At 42.2% G+C, this 27,083-nt stretch overlaps 2 protein-coding genes across 3 annotated transcripts in view; one reads left to right on the top strand and one right to left on the bottom strand.

Annotated features, from left to right (window-relative positions):
- Positions 1-2,221: 2,221 nt before the first annotated feature.
- Positions 2,222-9,065, bottom strand: purab (purine-rich element binding protein Ab). Its single transcript, XM_030397100.1, has one exon. It carries the CDS (start codon positions 8,881-8,883, stop codon positions 8,038-8,040), a length of 846 nt encoding a protein of 281 aa, XP_030252960.1. The 5' UTR covers positions 8,884-9,065; the 3' UTR covers positions 2,222-8,037.
- Positions 9,066-12,449: 3,384 nt separating this feature from the next.
- Positions 12,450-27,083, top strand: part of nrg2b (neuregulin 2b) — a 57,383-nt gene continuing 42,749 nt past the window's right edge. For both annotated transcript variants that reach the window (XM_030397099.1, XM_030397098.1), the window contains exon 1: positions 12,450-13,975. In XM_030397099.1, coding sequence (XP_030252959.1) covers positions 13,564-13,975 — 412 coding nt within the window. In that variant the 5' untranslated portion in view covers positions 12,450-13,563. The remainder of the gene's footprint in view (positions 13,976-27,083) is intronic.

Below are 27,083 nucleotides of genomic sequence, written 5' to 3'. Positions count from 1 at the left end.
GGATTTAGCAAAAAAAATTAAAAATAAACATACATTAGCATATTGAGTGGGAATTACTGAAAAGGGGGGTATTTTAATTGAGATAGAAACAGCTCAGCTGTGCTATGATTGAGCCTGTCACTTTAAGAGAGCGAGTATTATGGGTTGTTTGTCGCTGTTACGTTGCTAGGCTAGCAGGTCTTCATGTTCAGCTGCTCTGTGTTCTGCTCATGCTAACATTAGCCCCCACAAGTGTCCAGTAAAACAAGTTTAACTTAAAAACCTTTTTAGTTTGTTCTTGTTAGAAGTTTTGCTTGCACGGAGACATTTCTGTTCAAACTAGTAAAACGGTGTAAGCTGGTAAACAATGTGAGCTAGTTCAATGAAGTTAGCTAGTTAATTTGGTATGCTAGTTAAATAGTTTTAGCTAGTGAAGTGGCGTATGAAACCATTAGTTTAATAAGTAACAGCTGTGCTTCTCCTGCTCTGAACTGTCCAAATGCCAGTTATACATTCAGGCCTTACTTCAGAAAAGTTACTCAGCTGAAACATTTGGAAATCCCAAAGCATCTTAAACATTAGTTAGTTAATATCAAATGCCTCTCTCAGTGGAAAAAGAAAGATGTTTTTAAAATGTAAGCCTGTAATGACCCTCAATTTTCTTCCCAAAAAACTTTTACTGATACAAGAAGATGTGAAGTTAAGTGGCCAACAAATATGACACAACTCTGTGTTGTTAATAAGATGAGCTGTGACTAAACCACATGAGGACAATCACACAAAGGTAAGGTTTATAATTTAATACTGTAAAACAATATTTTTAACCTTGACTAAAGAAAAAACGTTATAGACACACAGTAGACTAGTAAGATAGTAAAATAGTGTAAGCTAGTAACATAATGTAAGTTAGTAAAATAAAGTAGGCTAGTTCAATAAATGATGAATAAATGATGTATAATAGTAAAACATCCAAAACTATTTAGATAGCGTTAGCTAATAAAGTAGCGCAAGAAATGCAGTCTTATTAGTTTCATTTGTAACGACTGTGCACCTGTCCAAATGCCAGGTATACATTCGGGCTTTATTTCAGAGTAGTTGCTCCGCTGAAACATTCGGAAATCACTAAACAGCTTAAACACCTAGTAAATATTAATTCTCTCTGTCAGTGGAAAAAGAAAAAATGTTCTAAATGTAATCCGGTAATTGCCGTGTGTTTGGCCAACTTATATTCTTTCATTTTAGTAACTTACCAAAGTGTAAGTTAGTTTGCCAGCCAGCTAGTTTGACCAAATTATCAGCATACACATTACCTGTCTGAGCCGGTGCTTTTTGTCTTGATATTGCTTCGTCAGCAACCTGCTCCTTAAGCCGTTGAAATATCCCCAGTTAGCTTATAACTGAGCCCAAAAACCAAAGATCCACTTAAAACTAATTTGACATTTAGTTCCCCTTTAACTGTAATTGCATTGACACAGAGGGAAGGGACTGTGTTTTTAAAAAAATTAGATAATGTGTGAGATAATGTGTGTTCCAGAAACCAGAAGCTTCCAAGCTGAATATTACCACTGTGCTATTTGTGAAAAAGCTGGAGGGTCAAATTTAGACCAGTCTGCTCTGTGTCAGAAAAGTCACTCCTTGAAACCTTTGTGTCATTATTGACCCATGTCAGCTAAAATGATTTTATGGTTAAAATTTCACTTAAGCCATCAATCATCTTAGTATCTTCCCATTGCTCTTCACATTACCACCACCAAATCGCCTGGTTATAATGTTTCTTTCACAATAGCTGAGAAATTAATGTTTTATTGCCTTCGGTGCACTGACCTGTTGCCTGCTGCAGATGGAAAGATCCTCATCCGGTCGGTAACAGTTAATACTGCTCTGTCAACAGTTTGTCGTCCTTCCTTCTGTGGCGACTGTAATGTGGCACTCTACCTTTGATTTGAACGTGGAAGCCAAAAGCAGGTGAGTACTGTTTAAAATCAGGTTTTTTAATCCATCCACTGTTGTTAATATGATTATTCTCATTGTTGATTAATGAATGGGACATAGTTCCTCTAAAAATTTAAATGATTATACGTAATTTGTCCCATTCATACATGGTCCTTATACAAAATTTATATATTTTAGGAATTTTGTATATTTGTCTTTTCAGTTTCTGTTTAATTTGACTTTTTGAGCCCACTCCTGCTAAAAAAATGGCTGACAGTAGTGTTGAGACAGTTGTGCGGAGACAAGGACGTGTGGAATGACTTTTTATTGCGCGATTAGTCATTTTTCAGACAACAAGACTCCCCCAACATTAAAACAAACAGCAATGTACAAAACAGCACACATCTTTTAGTTTTTTTGCCATCAACGGAAATTTAATAAGGTAGTGAGAGTACATAACAGAAAGTAATGAAGTGTAACGACGTGAGTTATGATGATGTTGAGATGTATAGGATGAGCTTGATGTCAAAGCCAAAGTAAGCACCATCGTCATGTAGTCAGGAAAGGCCATATTTCAGTAAGAAATATTCTAGAAGGGGTGAGGAGAGGTTAAACATGATACAAGAGGGTTGTTATCACAGTTTTCAGACATTTTTACCAACTAAAAAAAAGAACAATATCGGTGTAGCACTACTTTATCATGCAATTTACTTTAGTAAACCTTCTGACACACAGACAAAATATACTTCAATAAGTAGAACTCAATACATCTCTGTCCAGCAATAGTCACAAAGCCTGTAATTTATACTCTTTGAATGTGAGATCCCTATCAAAAATAATATGCAGATTTTTATTTTTCTTAATATATCTAAAGTGCAAGTATTTATCCATTTTTATTCAATGCTTTCTGTAAGTATAAAATACAAAGGAAAAAAACAGCAATATGTTTTTCCTGTTTACATGTTATATTTTTCTGAAAGGAGGAGCATCATATATAACAAACCATATATATATATATACACACACACACGCCACAGATAAAATATTTTTGAAAGATACAACATATTATCTCATATGGGGATGGTAAAGGGATTTAGACCAAACGGTGACATGGGATATGTTCATTGTGCATTGACCCCACCCCTTAAAATCCAGGATCCATTTCCCAACATCTTCAAAACATCTGAAGAACGTCTTTATAACTATACACAACAGTAGCCTGTACAGTCTGCAAACATGATGGACCCTACTACTCTGTGCGTGTGCAAACAGAAGACGTGCTGAATGAGCCCCTCTGTCAGTGGTTTGTGATGAGTCATATAGTGCTTGGCTTTGACCAGAGGCTGCGGTTGGCTGTGTGATTAACCAGGAACTCTGAATGGCCAATGAAAGACTACACACCAAAACCAGAAACAGAGCAGATTTGGTTGTCTGGAACAACTTATGGAAGTTCAGTCTGTTTTCATTTGGTGGAGGCCGGTCGCCACCACCCACATTTCAATTGCGGAAGTTTGCTGTTACAAGTCATGTACGTGTTTGAATGCAGTCAGAAACATGAACAATCTCCCTGTTCAGGACAAAAGGAACAAGCAGATGACACACCTACAGCTGGAGCCATCATAGCAATCTGACTGAATACAACAAGAAGGTACTGCTGCACAGCAGAGTCTGTCTGCAATTGAGATTTCTCTTCTATGTCCGTCAGTTGAAATGTGTAAGGAATGGTCTGATCACCTGTTGATTGAGCAACAAAATAAACTCTTCCAATAAATATCCGACAAAATGAAGACTGCAGTATAGACAAAGAAAAGATTAGGTAACATCACGATTAGGGATTGCTACGATGGCTACTGCTGTATAATAAATCAAAACATGATTCTTGTTAATGCTAACAGTTTCAGTGCACCATCGTCTAGGTACACTGAACTTAGCCAGAGCCACTGAGGACAGCACACAGCTTGACCACTGACACTTCTATACAGAAAACAAGACGGAAAACATCTGCCTACCATTTTGCATTTGAGTCCTAGAAATGGATGACCGTGTAATGTGGGCACAACATGGCTGCAAGGTCACTCCAGGTTTCGCTGTGACACTGGCTGAGCTCTCATAAACTGAGAAATCAGATTTAAACCCACTGTTTTCAGCCTTCCTCCTCTGTAACTCCGACGCAGCTACGATTCGTGTGTCACAACTGAATCATTCGCACCTGGCGATTACAGTCTGTAACTAAAAAAGACGACTCGTCTCTTAATCTTCAAGAAAATGTGTGCGTTTCACAGAGTGAGGCATTCACAGAGTGAACTCAATGAGCAGGTTTAGGCTCTCCTTATATTTGGCCATTAGAGAAAGAGAAAAAGAGAAAGGAAGTGTTGTATTTCCAGTCTTCATGTAGCATGAGCCTCCTCAAGGCCTAAATTCAATCAAGCTAAAGCTAGAACACTTTGAGAAATAAGTGCTGTATCACAACAGACAGTCCAGGTCCATGTTGAACTCAAGATGAACTCAGATTGACCTCAGTTCTGCTTTGCTGGGCACATAGTCATAGGTGGCTCGTACGTGTGTTTAATGGAAACCGGCTTTTTGTAATTCATGGGGCAGTGTGAGGAAGTACAGTCATTTCCACAAGAGGGGAAAAGAGATTCCCAGTTCTTCTCCAGAACAGAGAGAAAAGTCCTAACTGGATCTGACTGACAGCCGGGTCAGTAGGCCGTGGTAGGCTGTTGCCGGTAAGCCCCTACAGTGCAGTGCCAGGCTTCATCAGGCCTTTCACCAACACTCAGAGACAAACCTGGGCCAAAACGTCCTGCGTGGAACAGATGGGATTTTCTGGAACATTTTTCTTGGCTCTGTTGCCACAGACATGCTCAATCAAACACAGATCAACTTTTTAAAGCGAGGATTCAACAGGACTTTTGATACTGTTTCAGCCCAGGTATGCTTCAGGCTAGCCTCATTTATCCCACATGTCTGGGAGGCCCAGGCTGTAACTACATTAGCAACTTTTATCCAGCTGAGGCCCATAAAGCTGAAATCCAAGCAGTCTGTATTTCCCCTTCATACACCTAGGTGGCACGCCACTCCGACAGGGCCTGTGACCAGGCTCAGTCGCATTTACTGTTGTAGGCTAACCTGGTTTAAATAAAGCTGATAGGTGAACTAATTACTTGATTGTTAACTAGCACTTCAGCGTAAGCCAAGAGGCTGATCAGGTCAAAGAGAAGGAATGGACTGTGTGTCTGGCGTATTTGGACAGGTTCTGGTGCACGGAACCGGGGCCTTTTTTATGCTTTGAGTACCGAGTGGGGAAGAGGAGCACACTAAATCAGAGAGAGGGATGGTGATCCTCATTGTAAAAACAACAACAAACTCCTCTGTCCCTTGTGTCTGCTGCAGCTGATCACTATCGTCTAACTCAAGTGAAACCGCAGACAAGCCAAAGTCAAATCGTAGTTAACCTGCCCTGCAATCGGCAGTCCCGGGCGAGAGAGCGGGGTTGCACTCAGGCTCCAAACACACAGTTTCCTGGCTTCTAATGATAGGAGGCCTTGTGCAGCTCTAGACACCATTCAAAATACTTTAGAGGCCTCCCAAACACTCAGATAGCAACAAGAGGCCTCAACAGGGAGAGACTGCGTATGTGTGTGTGTGTGTGTGTGTGTGTGTGTGTGTGTGACTGTGTCAGCTACCCCTGGACCCGAGATACTATTCAGCTTCAGTGTAGGCCACTGCAGAGAGGCTGACATGGATGCAGTCGGAGGTTGTTGGCTGTCTGTGTTATGTGTGCGTGTGTGTGTCAGGGCAGGAACGAGGAGGGAAAGGGTTTTTCTCTGGGGTGACTTCGTAGGGGGACGTAAAACACCCTCACTAGTCTACGTGCACTGATAAGACGGACAAGGCAGCCTACTGGTTTACAGAACGTGACAGGAAAAATACCTCACTACTAGTCTGACTTTTTTTTCCACTTTGAGCAAGTGCTTGAGAAGAGAAACTTCACATTTCGGAAATATAATGCAGATGCATCAACCTCATCGTCATGCTCTCAAATATCTACTGATCACATAGCCTATACATTTTTTCGTCTTTTTAATAGTCTATACACGTGATACAATGCCACTATTGGCACGTACACAATATTGCACACTAATATGAAATGTCCTACAGTAGTCAGTCCTCTCTGCCTGGGAGAGAGACACAGACACACTTCGGACAACATAATGTGGAGAAAAGAACTTTTGAAGGAAAGAAAAAGAGCATCAGAATAAACATAATGCAAAAGTGACATATTCTGAGCGGCGAGGCCCCCATGGAGCGATCAAGGGGCTGTAGCACCATAAAGAGATAGATACTGCCTTGGCCCTTAACTGATGGGCCTCTACATCCACTGGACTGCACTCATACTGATGGCACGGGACCAAACCGGCTGGCTGGCCTGGCCGGCTGACTGCCTGACTCTTTAACGGCATCTCAGCTCTGACAAATAGCCTCATCCAGGCGCTCCTGATTTAGTTTTTTTTTTGTTGTTGCTGTTTTTTTTAAACATCTTGGTGCATATGGTGTGCAAAGCCACCCGTAACATCTCCAGATGAATCTCCATGGGGTCCACTGGGTGTCAGACCCAGTGCTGCCACATGCGGTACTTCCTGGGTCATTCTCCAAGTTCCAGGGAGACGCATCTCTACTCTGTGAGAGGCCACCAAGCCAGGGGTGCTGCTACGGATTCTGGACTCCAGGGTGCCACAACACACCAGCCTCCCTGTTTCCAGAGTGTACGTACGGCAGCACCTCATCTCTTTGAAGGGCCAGCTTGGAGCTCTGCCCAATGCCATTGTTGGCCCCCAAGCTCCCAGCAGCCATTCAGCTTACTTTGGCTGTTGCCACCCATGCTCCATGCAACGCAGGAGTGTTAATCCCGCATCCCTGGTGAGTATATTTTTCGGCCTACATAACAGCACTCGTAAATGAAAACGTACAGCGGTCGAGGTCACAGACCATCCACGTGAGAACACGTAAACGAGTGAAGTGTATAAGGCACGGGTCGTAATGACGTCAGAGAGGATGCGTTGCCTCGCCGCGCGCTGCGCTGGCGCATCTTTTTTTGTTTCCGCGCCTTGCGCTCCCACAAGTGGACCTTATTCTTTTGCATCCCCCACCCCCCAGAGGAAAAAACAACAAAGTAACAGAAAGAAAAACTTAACCCACAGAAAACGTGGGTATCTTCATAAGGATTTTTTTTTTTTACAGCTGATTCACAAAATCATAATTAGTACACTAAGTTAGCACTTTTTTCATTTAAGTTTATATGGACATGGTGCAAGAGGGTTGATATTCAATATAGTAGCTCAGAGACAGGTTTATCCCATGTGTTTGAGGCGCACAAAATAGGCTATTTATCTTTGAGTCTCAACATTTCCATAATGGCATGACAGAAATTCTTTCGTTAGCCTACGACGACGTTTCAGGTCAAATTAAAGACTATAGCCTACTTTGCCAAACTTCTTTTCAAAACATGAGCCTACACGCATGCTGACAGGTGTTTACAGGCCTGTAGTGCTGCGTTCTGCAGTTCATACACTTGTTAGAGCGCTTTCATATTTATTCTGCGTACCTTTATAATAAACTATACATCTGATTTTGGTTTCATAAAGTCCACAATATATTCTCTTTGTGCTGATGTCAAATATTCGTTCTACATGAAGACTGTCACTTTATATAATAGACCTCTGGTTGTATGTTTGATTAAATCTTAGCATATGACCAGTTTGAAAACATTTAAACATTTTTTTTCTTCTTCTTCTCGAAATAGCTTTGATGTGTGCAAAATCTGTCGTTTGATAGAGATATAAACACTCTGTTCATTGTCATTTAAATCAAGTAGGAAACAGTTCATATCTTACAGTTCAATCCTTGATAGCAGCGGCTTACTGTTACATGGGTGGTAAGTGGGGTGACATCCAGTAAAATGAGCGAGGAGACAGCAGAGGTGCTGCCATGTCTGTGGAGGTTGTGTGTGTGGGGTGATTCCCTTGGAAATTCTCTTTCTATTTTACAGTTTAAAGTCTCGTTTTTCTCTCAGAGTTCGGTTTTTGTCTTTGTTGTTTCGCTTCTGCTCTCCTAAAATCCGCGTCAGTCATCGTCGCCGTCATCTCCGCCGAGCGGGCCCTCAGGTAGCAGTTCGGAGGCCCGTTTCTCTCTACTCCTCTCCTGGATCTTCCTCATCTCCTCCGCGTATTTACAGAAGGTGTTGCCGAATTTGGACCACACTTTGCACGGAACCGTGATGGAGTTCCGGTACGTGGGCTTCACCTCGCTGACCCGCATGAAGACCCCGTACTTATTGGAGCCCACGTCAAAGAAGAAGCGCTTGTTGTCGACCGTGAGAGAGGTGCCCTCCGGGAGCTCCGCCGGCTCCTCGTCCACACCGTAGTCGTCGATGAGTTTGGCCAAAGCGTCGCGGAACTCGATAAGACCTTGCGCCGGCAGAGCGATGGTCTGGCCTTGCGCGCTTCCCAGTCCGGGCCCCCGATTAACGGTCTGTCGAATCCTCAGGAACCGCCCCCTCTGGTTCTCTTTCAGATCCATGTAATATTTCCGATTCTCCCGCACCAGGAATTCGCTCTTGAGCGCCCGCCGGGGCTCATCCTGCACCATGTCCGGGTTGGTCGGGCCCAGCTGGGCGTAATGTTCGATAAAGTCCCCGAGATAATCGCGGAACTCCACGGCGACCGACATGGAGAGAGTGAGACGGCTCTTGTTTCCCCCAGCCCCGACCTCGGCTATCTTTAGGAAGCGGCCTTTAACATTCTGCTTCACGTCAAGGTAGAAGCGCTTGTTCTGGATGTCGACGCGCTTGGAGGCGAGCTCCTCGGTGTCGTGCTGCAGCCGGGACATGGCGCCCATCGCACCCGGGGGCAGCGAGCCGGGGCCTGCGGTGGGCCCTCCGTGGTCACTGCCACTGTCTCTGTCCGCCATGATGCTGCCTCCCTGCTTTACCTTCCACCGTCTCCCTCTGCCTGCTGCAACCTCGACTGCCCGTCAAACCACTCCGCCGCTGTATCGCGAGACGAGAGAGGAGACGAGGCTGAAAAAAATGAAAGCGACTGTAGTTAGTGTTACTGTAGTACTCAGAGCGGGCTGCGTTCAAGACACTCCCACTGCCTTTGCAACGTTTTGCAGAATTTTCTCCTCAGCCTTTAGTCTAGCCATATATTGCAACTGAAAGTTAACCCCCACCCATGTGAGCCTAAAACACTGCAGTACTAACATCAACAGATAGATAGATAGATAGATAGATAGATAGATAGATATGTGGTAGGTTGATAGATAGATAGGTAGGTGAAAAGGAAAGGTAGATAGGTAAGTCATTAGGTAGATACACATACACAGTGAATAATAAACAATACAAGGCACAACAGGAAGTCACATCAGGTGGGTATTGGTGTGGGTGTTTCTGCACCATGGACAGTTGTTCGGGGCTTTCAGCACCACGGACAGCGAACTCGGACAATCCCTGTGGAAGGAGACGTGATGTTGCGAGAGGGAGCAGGGTAAAAGAGAAATTTCTGAATGAACAGTAGATGATAGTTGTGTGGGAGTCTGAGGGAGGGGGCTGATACACTGTGAAGCATCATGAATCATTACCCTATGATTGGACGTGCTTGTATGACACTGCTTCTCAATGGCCTTGAAAGTGTTCTTCAGGGAAAACACAACTGTGTAATACAAAAATTGTAGCTTGTATAATCCAGTAATAAGAACAATATGTGAATTCACATACATTTATTATACATACATAGTAGAAGAAATGTATTTATAGTATAATTATAAAAAAAGTTCACGTAGCTTTGTCCATATTCTTATTAAAGAGAGATTAAGTTATGAGGTCTGCAGCACTCACAGGCTCGGAGGGGTGGAGCACACTTGATGGATGCTGATCCGATACCAGCCTAATGGGACTTGATGGCTGTGGAATTGTAAATACCAGTAAACAAAATCTGTAGCAAGAACACTATGGAATACACTTTAATTAACTTAAAATTGTTTATATTGTTTGTGAATCAGCCTCTTTAAGGAAATGTGTGAAATGAAAACATGTCTCGAGCTGCACAATCAATCAAATCAATATACATAATTGAAATTGCGATATGAGTGAATGCAACATCCAAATCACGAGAAGCGGAAATCTTTTGATAAAGGTCCAGTGTGTGACAAAACAAAATTATACTGAGATACTGTCTCCAGACGTAAGTAAATATATTTGCTTGTTACAGACTAGGGATCAACTAATGTGGCTTTTTCAGGCCAGTAACTAATATAATAATAATAATAATAATAATAATAATAATAATGATGATAATAGAAAATTATAGATAATTAGAAATCAAGGAGGCCAACAACTGATATTTGGACCTGATAATCATTTGCAGTGGAAATGAAAATCTTGGTGTCAATTTTCTGCAACCAGTGATGGAATGAACCTCAATACAATATGCTACACAAGTACTGTAGTATTTCCCTTTTCTGCTACTTTAAATTTCCTCTCCACTACTTTTTTCAAAAACCTTTAGTTATTTGTTACGTTGCAGATTCATATTATTTTATCGTTTATAGGCTAGTAATTAGGATTTGTTACCGATCAGATATTGTGGTGGGCTGGACATTGTGTGAGAGGATGTAGCACAATTTTAAAGGAGTTTATTTTATTGGCAGTCTGACAGAAAAATCACAGATACTGAAAATCTGAAAACTAAGACTATCATCTGACTTTTAAAACTCACAAGCATCACACGTGCCTGCACTTAAATGTCTTAACATCAGTTTAGCCCCATACATACATTTGATCTGACTGGAGAGCTTAACCGAAAATATTAGGAATTTGTACTGTGTTTTAGATGGAATTGTGTTTTTTTGAAAAGGTGGTATTTGAGTTTGCTCATGAGTATTGCTGGTGATGTAGAAAATGAGGGAAAGAGGACTGCAAGGAGGAAATCTATGACGAGTGTTCAAAGACATATTCTGGAGAAGAACTGTAACTAAAAAGGTTGCTGTGTCACTAAGACACACAGATAGAGAGTGTTACTCTGACAGTGGAGCTGTTGTCTGTCATGAGAGGCCAGTTTAGGTGACCTCATCCACACCCTGCAGAAATACTGCTGCTCTACCGATAACAGCCGCTCTAATTCAAGTTAATTTTTTTTTGTAATTCTGCAACAGAGAGTTTTATAATGAAATGAAAGCTGTTTTCCCTTCACACTACACAGGAAAAAAATATTTTTGTGTTGGAATGCGGAGGGTTTAAGCATGATTCTCGAGGGATTCATGGAGATGGCCGTGGTGGCAGTGCTCTCCGGGCCAGTCAGGAATTGCTTTCACTCCCCTTCTCTTTGTAGACAAATGATTTGTTCTCAAGACTAATTTGGAAATTCTTAAATTGTTTGCAAGATCTTTGACTAGGGGCTCTAATGATTGCGTGTGTGTTTGAATGAATAGAGAGACACAGATCAGTGACGGGGTGGGCAGTGGGCGACGAGGTAAAGAGGAGAGGGGTGGGTCACTGGATTGGAAAGACTGTGTTTCCCTTTCAAAATGCTGTGTTGATCACCAAACTGAAAAAGCAACCCCAGTAATGTAAAACAATCAGTATTTGACCAAAACATCATCAGATCTGCACGTTTGAAAACATTCAGCAGCACGGACAGCACACAGCACTGAAACTGTATTTAACCTCCCAGTTAAAGAGGTCTACTCTTTGGATCTTAGGTTACGGTATTGAAGAATACATGCAGTGAGGACACACCCCTTCATTGCAGCAATCTGGCTGTGGCCTTCAGGGTGTATGAGGTGTCATGCCATTGGCCAGTTGGGACAGAGCGCTAAACCTGTCCAGGCTTTCAGCACCATGGACAGAGACCGGTCCCTGATGTGACCCTGCTGATGGTGAAACTAGTGGATGAGGCCATGATGTGAGTGCATACTGTGATGAAATGTCTTCTCATACATTTCTTTAACATCTCAGTCATCTATAGTTAGAATTAACCTGTCCACGTGTCCCCTATTTGACACTATATGTTACCCCTTTCTCAGCATGGACAATGAAAAGGCTTTCTGACCTCTAGCGAAGGGCGCACAGCTCCTCACAGGGAGGGAAAGGCAAATCTTATGAATGGCTTGATTGATGGATACAGAGATGGAGGCAGGGACTGGTTTGCTATGGAGGGAGGAGGGGGTACTTGTGGTCACCATAAAAAGCCTGAGCATATTGTGCAATGCTCTCGTTTCATTGGTGGAGATTTGTTCAATGAAAAAAAGTGGTTTTATTAGCTGTAGCTGAGGAGGATTGGCAAAAGATCTGACGAGAATGACTTTCCAAGATGACACCTGCAGATTGGGGCAACTGATGCCCCCACGTGTTGCCATGGAGTCGTTAAAGTGTACAGTACCCCAAGGCAGTATTAGTGAACTGCAATGACTGGAATAACAGTATTGAAATTGTCAGGTTTTGGGTGGTGTGCTCTCCTGCAGCGTGCAGGGAGTGTATATAAGTCTGAGGACATTTAAAGCTGAAGTCTCGAAACTCCCAGCTCTCCTCGCCATGCTGAGGAATCCATTGAGAGAATTTCGCAGCGTTAGTCATCGCAACAACTATCCGCAGTGTGTGTAGTAGTCGCCTATAGCCTCTCTTGCACCTCTTGCACTGGAGATCCACAGTGGGCGCCGTGCAGGGCTTGGCTACAGACGCACTCTGTGCCGTGTGTCTGTGCACTGCGTGCGTGATTTCTCTTGCACTCACCCGCAGAGGTTTAACACAGTGGACCGGCATGGTCACATGCTGGTTAGATCGGTGGCGGTGTGCCGGTGGGTGCCCGGGTCATTAGGGTGTTTGCGCAGGACGTGGCGAGCCGACGCCAGTGACCGGGCAGGTGATGTTTGCTCACGTAAGCCGCTCGCGTTTGATGAGGGGCGCAGGGGACGCGGCTGGAGGGTGCGCGCTACTGTTGCATCGCCTCACCGGATAACCGCTGCTATCTCATCCTGTCCGTCTGTTCCTCCCCGGTGTTCTGTTCTCTTTTTTTTTTTTTTTTTAATTTTTGGTCACCGACATACGGATTCGCAGGAGTGGGACTCTTTTGACGATCGAAATAAGTGGATAAAGCAGCCGACCTTGCGTGTGCGTGTGCGTGGAGTGCGTACCGTTTCTTGTGATTCTCCTGTACGCGCAAGCTGCTTTTTTCCTATCAGAGAGGCAATGCGCCCACCCATGCGATGCTAGCCTATTAGCTGGAGAGAGAGAGAGAGAGAGAGAGAGAGAGAGGTTTCAGCCCTGGATTCGAGAGGAGGCTAATTTACGAGTCTTGTTTTGCCTTTCAGGAAACGGGGAGATAAGAGGGGGAGGGTGGTTGGTGAAGGAGAATGCAGCAATCACATTTTTAAGCATGCAGAAGCGGGCCGTTTCCGGTTCTTAGGCTGGTGTGTCCCCCCATCCGAGGCCAGCAGCCGTATGGGGAAAGCAGCGGCAGACACAGATGGCATGGACACTTCCACAAGGTCTGCCGCTCTGCCCTGCCTGCTCTGCCGGAGCCCGTTCGCCGCCGTCTCTCTCTTCCAGCTCGCTCCGCCGCCCAGCAGCACTGCAGCACAGCACAGGCTGACGGCATGAGGCTTGATCCAGTGCATTTCTCCATGCTGGTCATCGGGGTCTCCTTCGCCTGTTACGCCCCGAGTCTCAACTCCCTCCAAGACCAGGCGTACCGATCAGCCGTGGTCATCGAGGGCGAGGTGCGCTCCTCCCCGGAGAACGTCTCCTCCCGGGAGCCCTACAGTGTGAATGTCAAAGTGCTGGACGTGTGGCCCGTCAACAGCGGCGGCCTCGAGAGGGAGCAGCTCGTGACCGTCGGGGACTTCGGTTCCGAGGCCCCGTGCACCACGGTGGAGAAGGACCACAGATATATCTTTTTCATGGACCCGACCGCCGAGCCCTTGGTATTCAAGGCATCGTACGCCCCTGTGGACGCCAGCGAGCCGGAGCTGAAGAAGGATGTTGAGAGAGTGTTGTGCGAGGACTGCGGTAAGTTTAAGGCTTTTCCTTTATACCTGCCATACACTCACACCGCACTATAAGGGCCACTGGAGCTGTTATGGTGATGTAAGGAGACAGTCACCGCTCTCTGGCTGCGCGTGCGCGTGTGTAGTCTACATAATGTGTCAGCGTGCATGCACACATGCGAATGACACTTCAATCCTCCATAACCCGGTCACCCATAATGAAATGAGAAGCATGGCAGGGAACGTGTGTGTGCATGTGTGAGAGAGAGCCACAGTTAAATGTCTGAGAGAAAACCTCCTCCTGTCTGTGTGACAAGCACTGGTGGTCATTGGATACTGAAACTTCCAGCAAGATCTGCATCATCACATCATTACAGTGAAGCAGCCTGCATGTAGAGTCTTAAGGTGGAACACAGGCAGCGGCTCCTGTGTGTGTGTGAGAGAGAGAGAGAGAGAGAGAGAGCGAGATAGCCAGGCAGAGCATGTGATGGGAATCAGGGACAGCAGCCTTGTCGTGAGGTAACCTCCTTTCTAAACTTCAGCCAGTATTACCTGTCAAATCCATTGCCGTTTTATATCAGAAATCGTGGCAAAATCCAGACAGTGCCAGTGTTGACTGCAGTGACAGTCGGTGTGTGGTGGTAACACTTAAAATCTCTCAACTTGTTGCAAGTTTACACCATGGATATCTGAATTTGTGCTTCTTTTTTCTTTTTTTTTTGCAGCACAGCAAACCACAGTAGCACTTCCTGGTCCCTGGTTTTATAATGACAGATTTCTGTGAAAAGTGGCTAAAACTGTGTGCAAGAAACTGTGTTTAACTTATAGTCACTAGAAATGGCTTTTAATAAATGAACAATTTGAACACGAAACAGGAAGACTAGTTGTGCACTTTTTCTTTCACCCATTTCCGCCCTTCATTTCTCTCTCAACTGGGAGAGGAAAAAAACGTGATTTGACGCCTCTTTTAACCAAATGTGAAAGAAAAGGTTGAGCTCAAATAATACCTCTTAGACAGCGTGTTTCAATATATTACTTTATCTGCTAGTTGCAAAGGCTCTCAGGTCTCTTACTTTTATTTTTATGCCCCAAAAGACAACGTTCATTTCAAAATTGTCTCTGTGATCCATTCATCTGTGTTTTCACTATTTAAAGTGCTACCCTGCTTTTGAGATGATGATTGAACTACAACTGGTCCCATCTACTGCCGTTTTAAAGCACCTGCTTGTCCTGTGGTAAACCTGAGCTGAGAGGCACACAGACAGGAAGTAACACTTTCCCCCACTGCACAAAAGAGGGTGGAAGAAGAAGTGTCACGTTTTTTCTCCAACACAAGCTTTAAGAGCCCAACTGTAAACCGTCTTTATTACATGAACGTGAGCACAAAAACAAATGTGATTACACAAAGACTCGTTCTCCATCTTTAAGTTCTTCAAAGATAGAATCAACGTAATTTCTGTGCAAACCAGCAGCTACTGTAAAGTGTTAAATCCTGACAGGAAGTAACTCAGATGTCTTAACAAAGGGTTCATCCAGCGTTTGAGCAAACAGCGTGATGTTCTATTTTTACCTCCCTGCCACGCTAAAATTATCAAGTCATTTATTTATGACAGTGCTGTTGCAATCAGGCTTCAGTCTTAAACACATTTGCCAGGCAGGGATAAGCTCAGGAGAGGAGATACCCACTTATGAGCTGATTCACCCCTGTGCACATATACACCAAAAGCCAGAAATAAAGAGAGAAGCACACTGCAGAGTGTGTGGTGACAGTAGTTGCACTGTGGCAACCAGTAGCTTCGAAGCACTGTTGTGTGTTAATATTGTCACTTCTCTTTCTTTCCTGCGATTGGTTGGATTCATTTGCAAACTCATGAGATTAAAGGGGCACTATGTAGTTTTTTTAAAAAGAAATTCAAACTCTAAATTTTTAATATTTAGAATATTAATGATGTAATAATATAAACTCAGAAATGTTTATCTCTTCCATAACTGAATAAACAAGCTTTTCTCAAAGGAAAATAAGGTCCTCAGCTAGAAAAGTGTCAGGGTTCACCAACTGTGTTGTCCTTTAAGTTCGGTTTGTTTATTCAGTTTATCCAGTCAGGAAAACAAAGTTTGTTTATTTAGTTCAATTTAAAAAATCAGTCATCAGTACTGATAACATGTCCTCCCCAAAACTCAACAGTTCTCCTTTAAAGGTACACTTGGACCAAAAGTGTATAATTTCTTCTAATAACCACTTGAAGCTAGTAGAATTACATTTTCATAAAGCAAATGTTTGTACTGCATTCCTTCAGATAGTTCTGCTGTGGTGAGGTTGAGCAGGGACCCAGTTTGATTCAACTCTCCTTGCTGCACAAATGCAGCTTCGTGTGTCTACTTGTATGCGCGTAAAGATTCAGTGAAGTATTCCAAAATAACCCCTCCCTGCAAAGTGCCTACAACTGCTTGTTGGCCAGTACTCGTTCACAGTTGTAGCTACGCTGACACTTTTCTTTGGGCGGATGCAGTAATGTCAGGGTAGCCGCTGAATGAGCTACGGCCGAGCAGGACTCCTGGCCAACGATCAGGCTGGAGATGTGAATGAGAGGATACTTTGAGACAGAAGTAACTGCAGCTTAGGGATGGGTTGGGGCAAGGGGTGTGTCTGCAGACACACACCCTGAGCCTAACCAATCACAAATCTAGTCTAAACACAGCCAGCCAATCATTGTCACACTGTTGGAACGCCCACTTCTGTGAAAACCTCAAAACTTACAGTATTGCTTTTACCAATATCTGTTTTATTCATTCAGTATTACACCGTAGAAAGCTGTGGCGTGGTTGTGCTGAGTATATTAGACACTTTTACAGATAGTTTTATACAGTTTTGTGAAATTGTTGTCTGTGATTCAGCACCCATATAATTTAATGTTAGACCTTTACACAGCTAGAGGAAATGTTTGGTGTAAAGTGGTAGGAAAGCGAACAAGGAGAGATAGAAGTTGCAGCTCTACTTTTTTTAATGAACAAGAACCACTGAAGTGCTGAACCATGTGATTTGAAGCTCTGCTCATAACATTGACATTTGAATTCAAAATCACCATTTGAATACTGTGCAACCTTCCCTTTTTTGTGCTTGTTTTGAACCCAGTATTAAAGATTCCAGTGGTGGCTAAATAGGTTTGTTTCCAACTCGGGTGATTCAAACATATAAAATATGATAATTAGATATTCTGCTAGTGAGAAACAGATTAGCGCCTATCTGATGTGCTTTGAGTTGTACCTCTGTACCTACAACAGTGGAACCACAAAAGAGAAGCCATTACAGCTACATTGTTTAGCTTGCATGCTATGTCCCTGAAATTTAAAGACCCGTTTTTGCTATTTCTGGACTAAAAGAATATGAATGAGCCACATAATGTCAGCTTTGTTAACGTTAATACCGACAATGATATAAATACAAAGCTAATAGCAGTTTTAAACAAGTGGTTTTTAGCTTACTGTCTCAAGGTTTTATTCCGACTTTGTGCCCATGAATGTTGACATTTGCAGCAAACTATGAGTGTGCAAAGTTAGAGGCGCAGACCCCTCGCTGTGAGAGAAGTTATGAGACAGTAAATCTTTTTGTGCCATGAAAGACACTGGAGCCTTCTTCCAAAAGCAGAGCCAATGTTGATTAAATGGCGAGAGCGGTCAGGTTTCTCTCTTCCTGTTTATGTTATTGACTCTGCTATAGCTAATCTAATAAACTCCCCCCTTTTTTCTCCAGTCTGCCCCTCAACCTCCACCTCTGACCAAAAAAGCAGAGAATCCAGCTTCATGAGGGAAAATTGCAGATCAGACCCTGCAAAACAGCAGATGTGAGAGAAGACTACAAGCTTTGTTTAAACATAATTCAAGGCTTCAGGAGTTGATTAATCCCAAGGGAATCTTTGTTCTGTCCTGGATAGGGCTGCAACTAACTATTCATTTCATTGTTGATCAATTAGGTGATCATAGTCTCAATGAATCGATTAGGTGTTTGGTCTATAAAATGTCAAAAAAATGTTGATCAGTGTGTCAGTAGCTTGTTTTGTCCACAACCCAAAGTTATTCAGTTTACTGGGAGTAAAGAAAATACTCACATTTAAGATGATGAAATCAGAAAAAAATGTACCTTTAGCTATCAAAGTAGTTAGCGATTAATTTAATGTTGACAGCTAGCTCTAGTCCTGGACAACTGAAACCACATTTATGTCTCCAGCTGGCCTTCACTGCTCTCTCCCTGTTAAAGTCAGTGAAAATAACTAAAGTGTGCGGACAGCTCACACTCCCGTCTTAAAAAGTACAAAACCAATCCTTTCTTACATCCCAGGCAGTCTAAAGCGTGATGTAGGTCTTCTCTGATCATTGCTGTTGGCATGTCTTTTGAGATACATTGACAGTTTCTTCCCAAAATAGCTTTATCTGATGACCAAACATGCTCCTGTCACTGATGCTTTATCTATTGCTGCATACCTCAACTCTGCCTCTCCCCCCTCCTTCGTTCTGTCTCCCTTCTCATGCTGTAGCTGACTGTAGCTGGTGTGTGTGGTTCAGCTTGTGCCTGCCCTCCTGTCAGTCAGCTGCACAGAGGAGGAGAGAAACAGGGAGAGAGGGGTGGCGGGGGGGTCTTTATCTTTGAGGATGCCAAATAGATGCAGCAATACTGTAAAACTTTCTAATAATAGCCAGGCTCTTTCATTTTCCTCAGTGACAGTGAGAGCACTGAGTTCAGTGATAGCTGTATTGTATCAAGAATGTCTAAAAATGAATTCAAAGCTGTTATGCAAATTGGAAAAGAGTTCTTCTGTCTTAAATTCATTAGAGTTTAGTGCTGGTTTGTTTATCAGCGATACAGGAATGAGTCAGAATTTAGGGGAATATACTAACTGGATTTTCAGTTAGAAGATTTATATCAACCATACACAGAATCTGTGCAGCAAGTAAGCAATTGTAGTCACTAAGTAGGACAGTTAGTTCAAAATGTACCTACTAACTCCTCAAAGCTCACATACTGACAGGTTGTTTTTAAGGGTTGGGCGATGTCTTCAGGAAACTTTGTCATGGAAGATGAGTAAAACATTCTCCCGCCACCCCCGTCATACATCCCTGTGTTTGGTTTTAAAGGGTCTGTATATCCGCACCACATGTCCACGACTTGGCTGCGTTTGGCTGCAACATTTAGCGCCAGATGCTTGAAACAAAGATTACTTACTAGGTATATTTAGGAAGCTTAGCTAAAAAAATGCAACACGCTTGAGAGAAACACACAGTGAAACAGTAGCATGAAGAAAAGAAACACTGCTGCAAACAATGTCTGTGAACATCTCAGGTTCACCTAATTGAGCAGGTTTGAGAAGAAGATACTAAATCAGGACATGGATACGCAACATGGAGTATTGAGCAACAACAATTTATTTTCATTTTCTCTCCATATGTCACAAACACCAAACTCTGAGGGGACACACTACTCTTGTGTACTCTCTGACGGGAGGCCTTTTAAATCATGATGATACGACGGTACAGGGCTCAGTAGTTAATGCCTGTCAGCCATCAGCGATGGATGATGCCCTCATCCATCAGCTCAACCCTGATATATGGTTACTTTGTTTGCTAATTGGTTTATATGTTTGTCAGCAGGAATATTCAAAAATGACTTGTGATTTTCGTGAAACGTGGATGGGTGTAGCATGGGCCAAGGAAGAACCTGTTAAATTTAGGGGTGGATCTGAATCAACGGGTGAATATAAGATTCTTTTCCTTTCGTTACTATTGCAAGAAAAGTGCATTATTTGGCCTTGGTGGATAGAATGTAGCCAAGTATAGAAATATGACTCCATATTACAATCCACATTCAAGGTTAGTAGTAATATTCTGGTTCAGCTGAAACATCTGTGCTCAACCTTTATTTAGAAAGCAGATGTTATGGGACACTTGGGGAGGGTGGTTTCATCGGAGAACCAGATTCTAAACTAGGCTAACTATGTGGTGGCTTCATCTCTGTACTTACTGTAACACGCAATCTCAAGAGTTCTTATTTGTTTCTCAGGAAGAACGTCAAGAAATATTTTTGCTTTAATAAGAACTTTTCCTCTTAAAATTATCATTTGAACCAACATAAATCTAGGAACACTCACAACTCTCAACAGTTAATGAAATTGATGGTTAAAAGGCTAAATTGTGTGTGCATGTGTGTGTGTGCAAGTGCGCGTGTGCGTGCGTGCGTGCGTGCGTGCGTGCGTGCATGTAAAACATGTACAAGTGGAATTGGGCGTATATAGGAAGTGTAATTATAGATTAGTGTGCATGTATATGAGCCTATGTTGACTGTCTGACCTGTGCATATAAGACTGTGTATCTAACAGCAGTACCTTATCAGCTGCAGTATAATTTCCTGGGCTAAGAGCTCAGGCTCACATCAGTGTGTACAGCAGCTGGAGGGCAGAACCACTGTGGCATTGATCTCCAAATCCCAGAATTAGGAGATTTTTGCTTCGGGGCAGCATGTCAAAACAATCCTTGCAACGGGAAATACAGCCAAGGCCACACCCTTGAACAAGTCGTTAAACCAATCCCAGTGAATTTAAGCCTTCATCATGGCTTTTCTTTTAGGTGTGCAGTGAACATTTGCCTCCATTAGCCGGGATGAGAGAGACGTGTGTGTATCCATAACTTTATCTGAGTGTGTTTGTATCCCATGCTCACACTGCTGTTTGCATTGGAGACACCACTTTGTAAATTCTTTAATTTAGAAGCATTCCACCTTAAGACAGAGTTAAGGTGGCATTCAAACTAACATACAAACTGTATGTTAATATGAACGCACATCCAGGGAGTTTCATTGGCTAAATCAGTGACTTCACACGACAGTGTGTGTGTGTGTGTCTGTTTGTTGCAAGAGGTCTCTCACTTGTCTGTCTCAGCCTTTTCCCTCTTTGTTGCGTTATCTGTGTCTATTTCAGACACCCTGTGTCTCTTTCTGTTTCTCTCTCCTTCTGTCTCTCTCTGTCCTTGTCTCAACAGAGCATTATACCTCTTCAAACACACACACACACACACACACACACACACACACACACACACACACTCACAGAGAGCCATGCCAGTTAGCTGTTGCTGTTGCTGCTGTGCTGCAGATGCCCCAGTGTGCTGTCATTAGCAGGGAGATCTGGGGCTGCTATAAATTATGCACGCTGAATAACAGAAGGCTGAGGATTTCTCTCCTCTGCTGCCTGTGTGTATATATGTGTGTGTAGGTGTGTGTGTGTGTTTGTGCAGTGAGAGGATGTATAGACAGTGTTTCTGCTCATTTACGTACAACTGACATTATACTGATCTGCTTGTCAGCATGTGTGTATTAGCGCACTTCTCTGTGGCTCAGCAAACTCACGACTGCCTGACTCGTGTACATGTCTTTCAGTCATGTAGCGTGTGTGAGAGAGTGTGCGCGTGTGTCCTTGCTTGTGAATAATGTATCAGCACTCACCTTTTTTCAGGCAGTCAGCCTTAGTACAAAACTCCAACACATGCCTCTTAAAGGGACCGGCCCAGCGCCACATGGCTCAGTTTGTGAATGAGCGAGGTCTTTGTGTAACCCTACTTACACGCAAGCACACACATGCAGATGGGCAGCACACACCACCCACACAGTAATGCGGCTGCCGCTGCACACACCCTCCTCACTGCATCAGCAAAGTGCCTGTTTCACTCTTCACATTATTTTACCACAGAATTAGATTAGACATCAAACTCAAAGCTGAATAATTAGAAATGTTTGTGCCAAGAACGTGTCAGTTGGCATTCCAGCTAAAACAGTCAAAAATGACAAGTTTGCTGCTGTTTTGAGAAGTCTGAGGCGTCCTACTCTTTTCTTGGAAAGCCGTTTTAATCTTTGGCATTCTTCTCCATAAGTAGCCCTGCTGTGCCTGACTGTGAGGGGCTGGCATGCAGTCAGCGAATGCCTGATATTCATGAAGTTGTAAAATGGCATTTTCATCTGTCACTCTGGGTAACATTTCATGAGCATAACTGCTCTCTCACATCCAAGGTGGTTTTGAGTGGGGCAAAACTCTCTGGTACATATCTGAGGCAAGAAAGGGGTTAAAACATCCCTTTGGTTCTATATCAGGCTATCTTTGGATCAGAAAGGTGGGCTATCTTTATCTCTCTTTGTTGTGGTGATCTTTGATGGTGACAGGTGGAGTATCTTCATCTGTCTTCCAGATGTCCTCCTTTGCCTCTCTAGATGTTATCTTGGGACTATTATAGGCTTGTGGCAGATACGGTGTGTACTGTATTTTTTCTTTTTACATCTTTTTATGATTATGTGTGAGCACACCTTTGACAAAACACAGACAATGTACATAGTACATGCTTTTGAGAAGTGGATCTTTATTTCCTCCTGAAGAAATATTCTGCTCATTAATTGAGAAGATGTCGGCAATACATCGCTTAATTCTACCTTATGAAAGATTGTTTCAGCTTCTCTTGTCAGCCTCAAGATGTTGAGGTCTTTTATTTGGGATTTTGTCAATTATACCACGATTCCACCAGGTCCTAAGATGGATTTTCCCTCATTCCTCTCTGCAGCAAGGGACAATTCTGCAGATTTGGAACTGCACAGAAGGCATTTCACCATCTTCTGCAGTCAGAGTACTAAATCTATCATAGCGCAAAAATATAATTGGAACAAAACAGCAACTTGAATGTAAGTTAGAATGATATTTCTTAGCAGGAAACATTTTTGTTGCTCTATATTTATTTATTTTTATCAAATATTCTCGTTAAATGTTTGATATTGCAGTCAAAGGCCCCTTATCAGCCTTTAGCAAAATAACTTATACCTAAAACATGCAGCCTGATATAGAGTATTTCAACAAATCCCATGACAGACCGTAACCAACCATACAATCATGTTGGAATTTGCCCGGAAACAGTGAATGCATGTAGTGTTTTATATGCACACATGTACCTATGTTGTGAAGAGATAGCTGACAGATGTAGTACATTTTCGATAGCCTGGTTAAATCTTACTTGAGTAGAATTAATAGGTTAAATGATGTGATCAAGGATAGTTTAAAGCTGCAAACTGAAAACTTACTTTGTGGTGTTTTACCCAACCTGATATTAATGATGGGTCATTTTTAGATACTGCAGAGGTCCATCCTGTCTGTCCTCAGAATCTCCTCTTCACCACCTAAGGTTATTACTAGATCAGGTGCTGCGCTGTTCGCACAAGAGTTGTGTTTAGCAGCTAATGTAAACTTTTGTTGAGGTGATAGTCACACAGGTAGAGAAAAGCACCTCGATGTTACTACTTCAAATGTGTATATTTATCATATCTGAACAAGCACCAGAACAGAAATTGATAAGATTGTCTTTGTCAGAGATTCTCACTGTGTTTCACTCTGCACGGTGGACAGCAGCCCCCTTCCTGTGCTAATTAATGTCTCCCTCCGTCTCTCTGTACTTCCCCTACTGTCTGTCCCAAACCTTCTCATTAGGTGATGTAAATCTAAGTGCAATTTAAAAAAAACATCACATTAATAACCCTGATAATCACAAAAGTATGCTTAAAACTCTTACAGAAGTATTCACCACTGGATGGATGACCTTTTGATAAAACTGTGCTATCAAAAAGATGCAAATATTTTTTTGCATAAAATATTGTCTGTCAATATGGCCCCTGCTTCAATAAAGGATGAAAAAAATGGCATACACCTTTATCTCCATGTTGTTCTTTAGTTTGGAATCCATAGTAAGTCCAATTTAACTCTATTTTTATGGATAGAGATTTTGGAATAATCTCTGAACTTGTCGACTGTCATCTGATGATGAATTAGACTCTTTGGGCAACGGCCAATGTTTCAGGGCTTCTAGATGTCTGTTATCCAGATATCCGGGCCAAGACTTCCTCTTCCATGTGCTGGTCATTGTTTACTGGCCAATTGCCAACTTGAGATGTGAGAAATGGAGTTGGAGATGAGAGACAACTCTTAATTTAAGATAAATTGTTGTCAGATGATGGCTGTCAGATTACATTTCAGACAATGCATTCTGCCTTTTGCTCTCCACATGGACTGTTTTTACCTGAATGCAACCAAAGCCCACTCAAATGTGATTGGTGGGCACCATTCAGACTATAAACGGACCTCAAACGAAAACCAAAATGTTTATGATGCAACATTTTGTCCTTGGTCTACAGATGTGTGTTTAGATTTATGTGTATGGAGATACATTTTTGACTGACCATAAAGATGCAGGTTTCATCTGGTGTAAATTCAGATGAAATCAGAAACTTGATATTAGACTGTATGTATGTGAGCTAGACAGCTTTTTCAAGTCACGTTTGAGGATATTTAGAATTATACCGACAATAGAGATCATCGAGTGTTTTTTTATTGCGATAGGCAACGGCATGACTCACTGACCTGTTCTCGGTCCAGGGAGCTCTGAGGGACTGAGGAACAGGATATATCAGGCTTTGGAAACAAATCATTGTTACCAAGTCATTGTTAGATTTTGTCTATTTTTTGTTATTTTTTTTATTCAAACTCTAATCTTTTTATCGGATATGTTGATATCAAGAACTTATTTTTTAATTGATTAATTACCCCTGCATAGGAGGTTATGTTCGTGCCCATGTCTGTTTGTTTGTTTGTTGGTTGGTTTGTCAGCAGTATTACACAGAAACTTCGGAACAGATTTCCACAAAACTTGAATGGGGGATGAGTCTCAGCCCAGAATAGACCCATTTAACTTTTGGTGCAGATTTAGCATATTTAAAAATGTTGTATTTAACATTGGATTGGACTTCATTGAAATTAAAGGGGGCTGTTGGGCCTTGGTGGAGGTATGCACTCTACTGATTGCCATTCTAGTTTATATTTTCTAACATTTCTTTTTGCTAATATTTTGGCTTTTACAATGAATATGCTTCTAAAGTGTAATTATAATTGCCCCCTGTTCATTGTAGAGCATTGATCAGAGAAGGTGATGGCAAAATAGAAATGATCACATGGTGCATGAGATCATTTATCGGGCTGTTTTCAGGGTTGTCGTCCTTCACCTCAGTGGTCCAGGATGTCACTACCTTTATTAACCTCATTCACTAAGGTCTGCTGTCTGTCTTCATTAATGTCGTCCATATATCCACTATGTGTCAGCTGGGTACGAGTGCACATACTTAGCTTTAAATGTATGTGTGTGCTGGTTCAGTTGGACTTCATGGATCATCAGCATTTATATTGTGTGTAATTATAATCATGTGGTAAAATAAGCTCAAGGTGTGAAAAATGGGCTGCCTTTGACTGAAACAGGATTACATCCTCTGTTCTCTTGTTCCCCATATCGTTCTGACTTTCATGAATTATTACTAAAACCTGGTCTTTTTTTAATTTTACAGCAGTTACCTGTTGTAATGCCCCCTTTTTCTTCTGACCACTATCATTACTTGTTTCCACTGTGCTTTAAATATGTTTTAAACAAACTGTGCAAAGATTTGTGTCTTAAAGTACAGCTTCTTATCATCCCAAATCACATCCCTGTTGTTTTATGTTCCATGGATTTATTATATTTACTTAAAAGAGGAAGAAAAAAGAAACTGTCTCTTCATGATTAAACAAGCACTCTGTCCATTGATAATTGGACCCACTCATAATGAATATTTTGTCGCTTTCGTCTCTGGTGTATGAAGCATCACAGGCCGACCGGCTAATAAAGGAGCATGCAGTGATCAGTTTAGCGAGGTTACGTTACAGGGTTTCTGGGAAATCAACTTCAAACATAAAAAATTGCTATTTGCTGTTGCCAACATGCAAAGTTGCCAAGTGCAGATTTAATCCTCAATAAACCTTTGTCAGTGCAATGTGCTCATTTTAGTGGATATGGAAATGCCCCAGAGTCTTCAATGCACAGTGTTGCCAGTCACACAAAAGGCAGAGAGGCTAGTGAGGCTTTATTTTTTTTGCAAATTTTACATGTTATTTTGTGTCACACTTAATGTACATAATGAGACTCTCCCGCCTTAGTAAATTAGAAAGAAAAATGTGTCAAATTTAAATACACCCACGGTATATAATGCACTGTGGTCCCTCTTCAATAACAGTTTGTGCTCCTTACTTTTTCATATATCCATGTAGTGAACAGTCTGCTAAACAACCCACACATTCAGAGAATGCAGTCAAAGAAGGTTAAAATGTCTTTTGGAGTAAGTCTTGATGGATGCAGAGCTGGCACACATACTTAACATGAATGTGTCATTGCCAAAATTAGACTTTCATTATTTCCTGCAGAAGCTTTGGTATTGTTTTGTAAAATGTATACTTCATAGAATACATCAACCATAAACCATCAGTTTTAGTTCCAGACTATATGAAATGCTTAGATATTAAAGAACATCTTACATGTGTGGAACCACACAGCTTCATTTGGTACCAGGAAACTTCAGTAATAGCAGCGCTCACTAAGCTACAACTTTGACTTTTAGATTTGATTAGGTGTCCAGTATACACATAAGAAAAATGTATTGTTTTCATCGTATCATGAAAAGAAACACAGAGCCAGACAATGCGAAGATACGAATGAGTGCCGGAAAATTGTAATCTAACATGCCAAAAACTTGCAAAGACAAATAAAATCTTAAAAAAATGACTACAAGGGACCTCCAGATCAAATAAAGATGCCCTTTGTTTGTTTCCAGTGAATCAAACGTCCTGAACACTGAACTCCAGAAGAAAAGAGTATTGTGTGTGGTATCATAAAAACAAAGCAGTCTCCTCTTTTTTAAAAGAAGATAATTGTCAGTTAAGAACCAATAAGCTGATTGGAGATTTCACTTTCTTAGCTTCTGTCCATTTTGTAGAAAGTCTGGCAACGAGACTGTAAGTACACTATATTGCCAAAAGTATTTGCTCACCTGCCTTGACTCACATATGAATTTAAGTGACATCCCATTCTTAGTCCATAGGATTTAATATGACACCAGTCCACCCTTTGCAGCTTTAACAGCTTCAACTACTCTGGGAAGGCTTTCCACAAGGTTTAGTAGTGTGTTTACAGGAATTTTTGACCATTCTTCCAGAAACGCTTTTGTAAGGTCACACACTGATGTTGGACGGGAAGGCCTG

Source organism: Sparus aurata, chromosome 18, assembly GCF_900880675.1.
Source record: "Sparus aurata chromosome 18, fSpaAur1.1, whole genome shotgun sequence".
Taxonomy (NCBI): Eukaryota; Metazoa; Chordata; class Actinopteri; order Spariformes; family Sparidae; genus Sparus; species Sparus aurata.
This window is presented reverse-complemented; position numbering and strand designations above follow the sequence as displayed.

Excerpts from the sequence above, each read along its gene's own strand:
- purab (XM_030397100.1), bottom strand. The coding sequence starts at position 8,883 with ATGGCGGACAGAGACAGTGGCAGTGACCACGGAGGGCCCACCGCAGGC.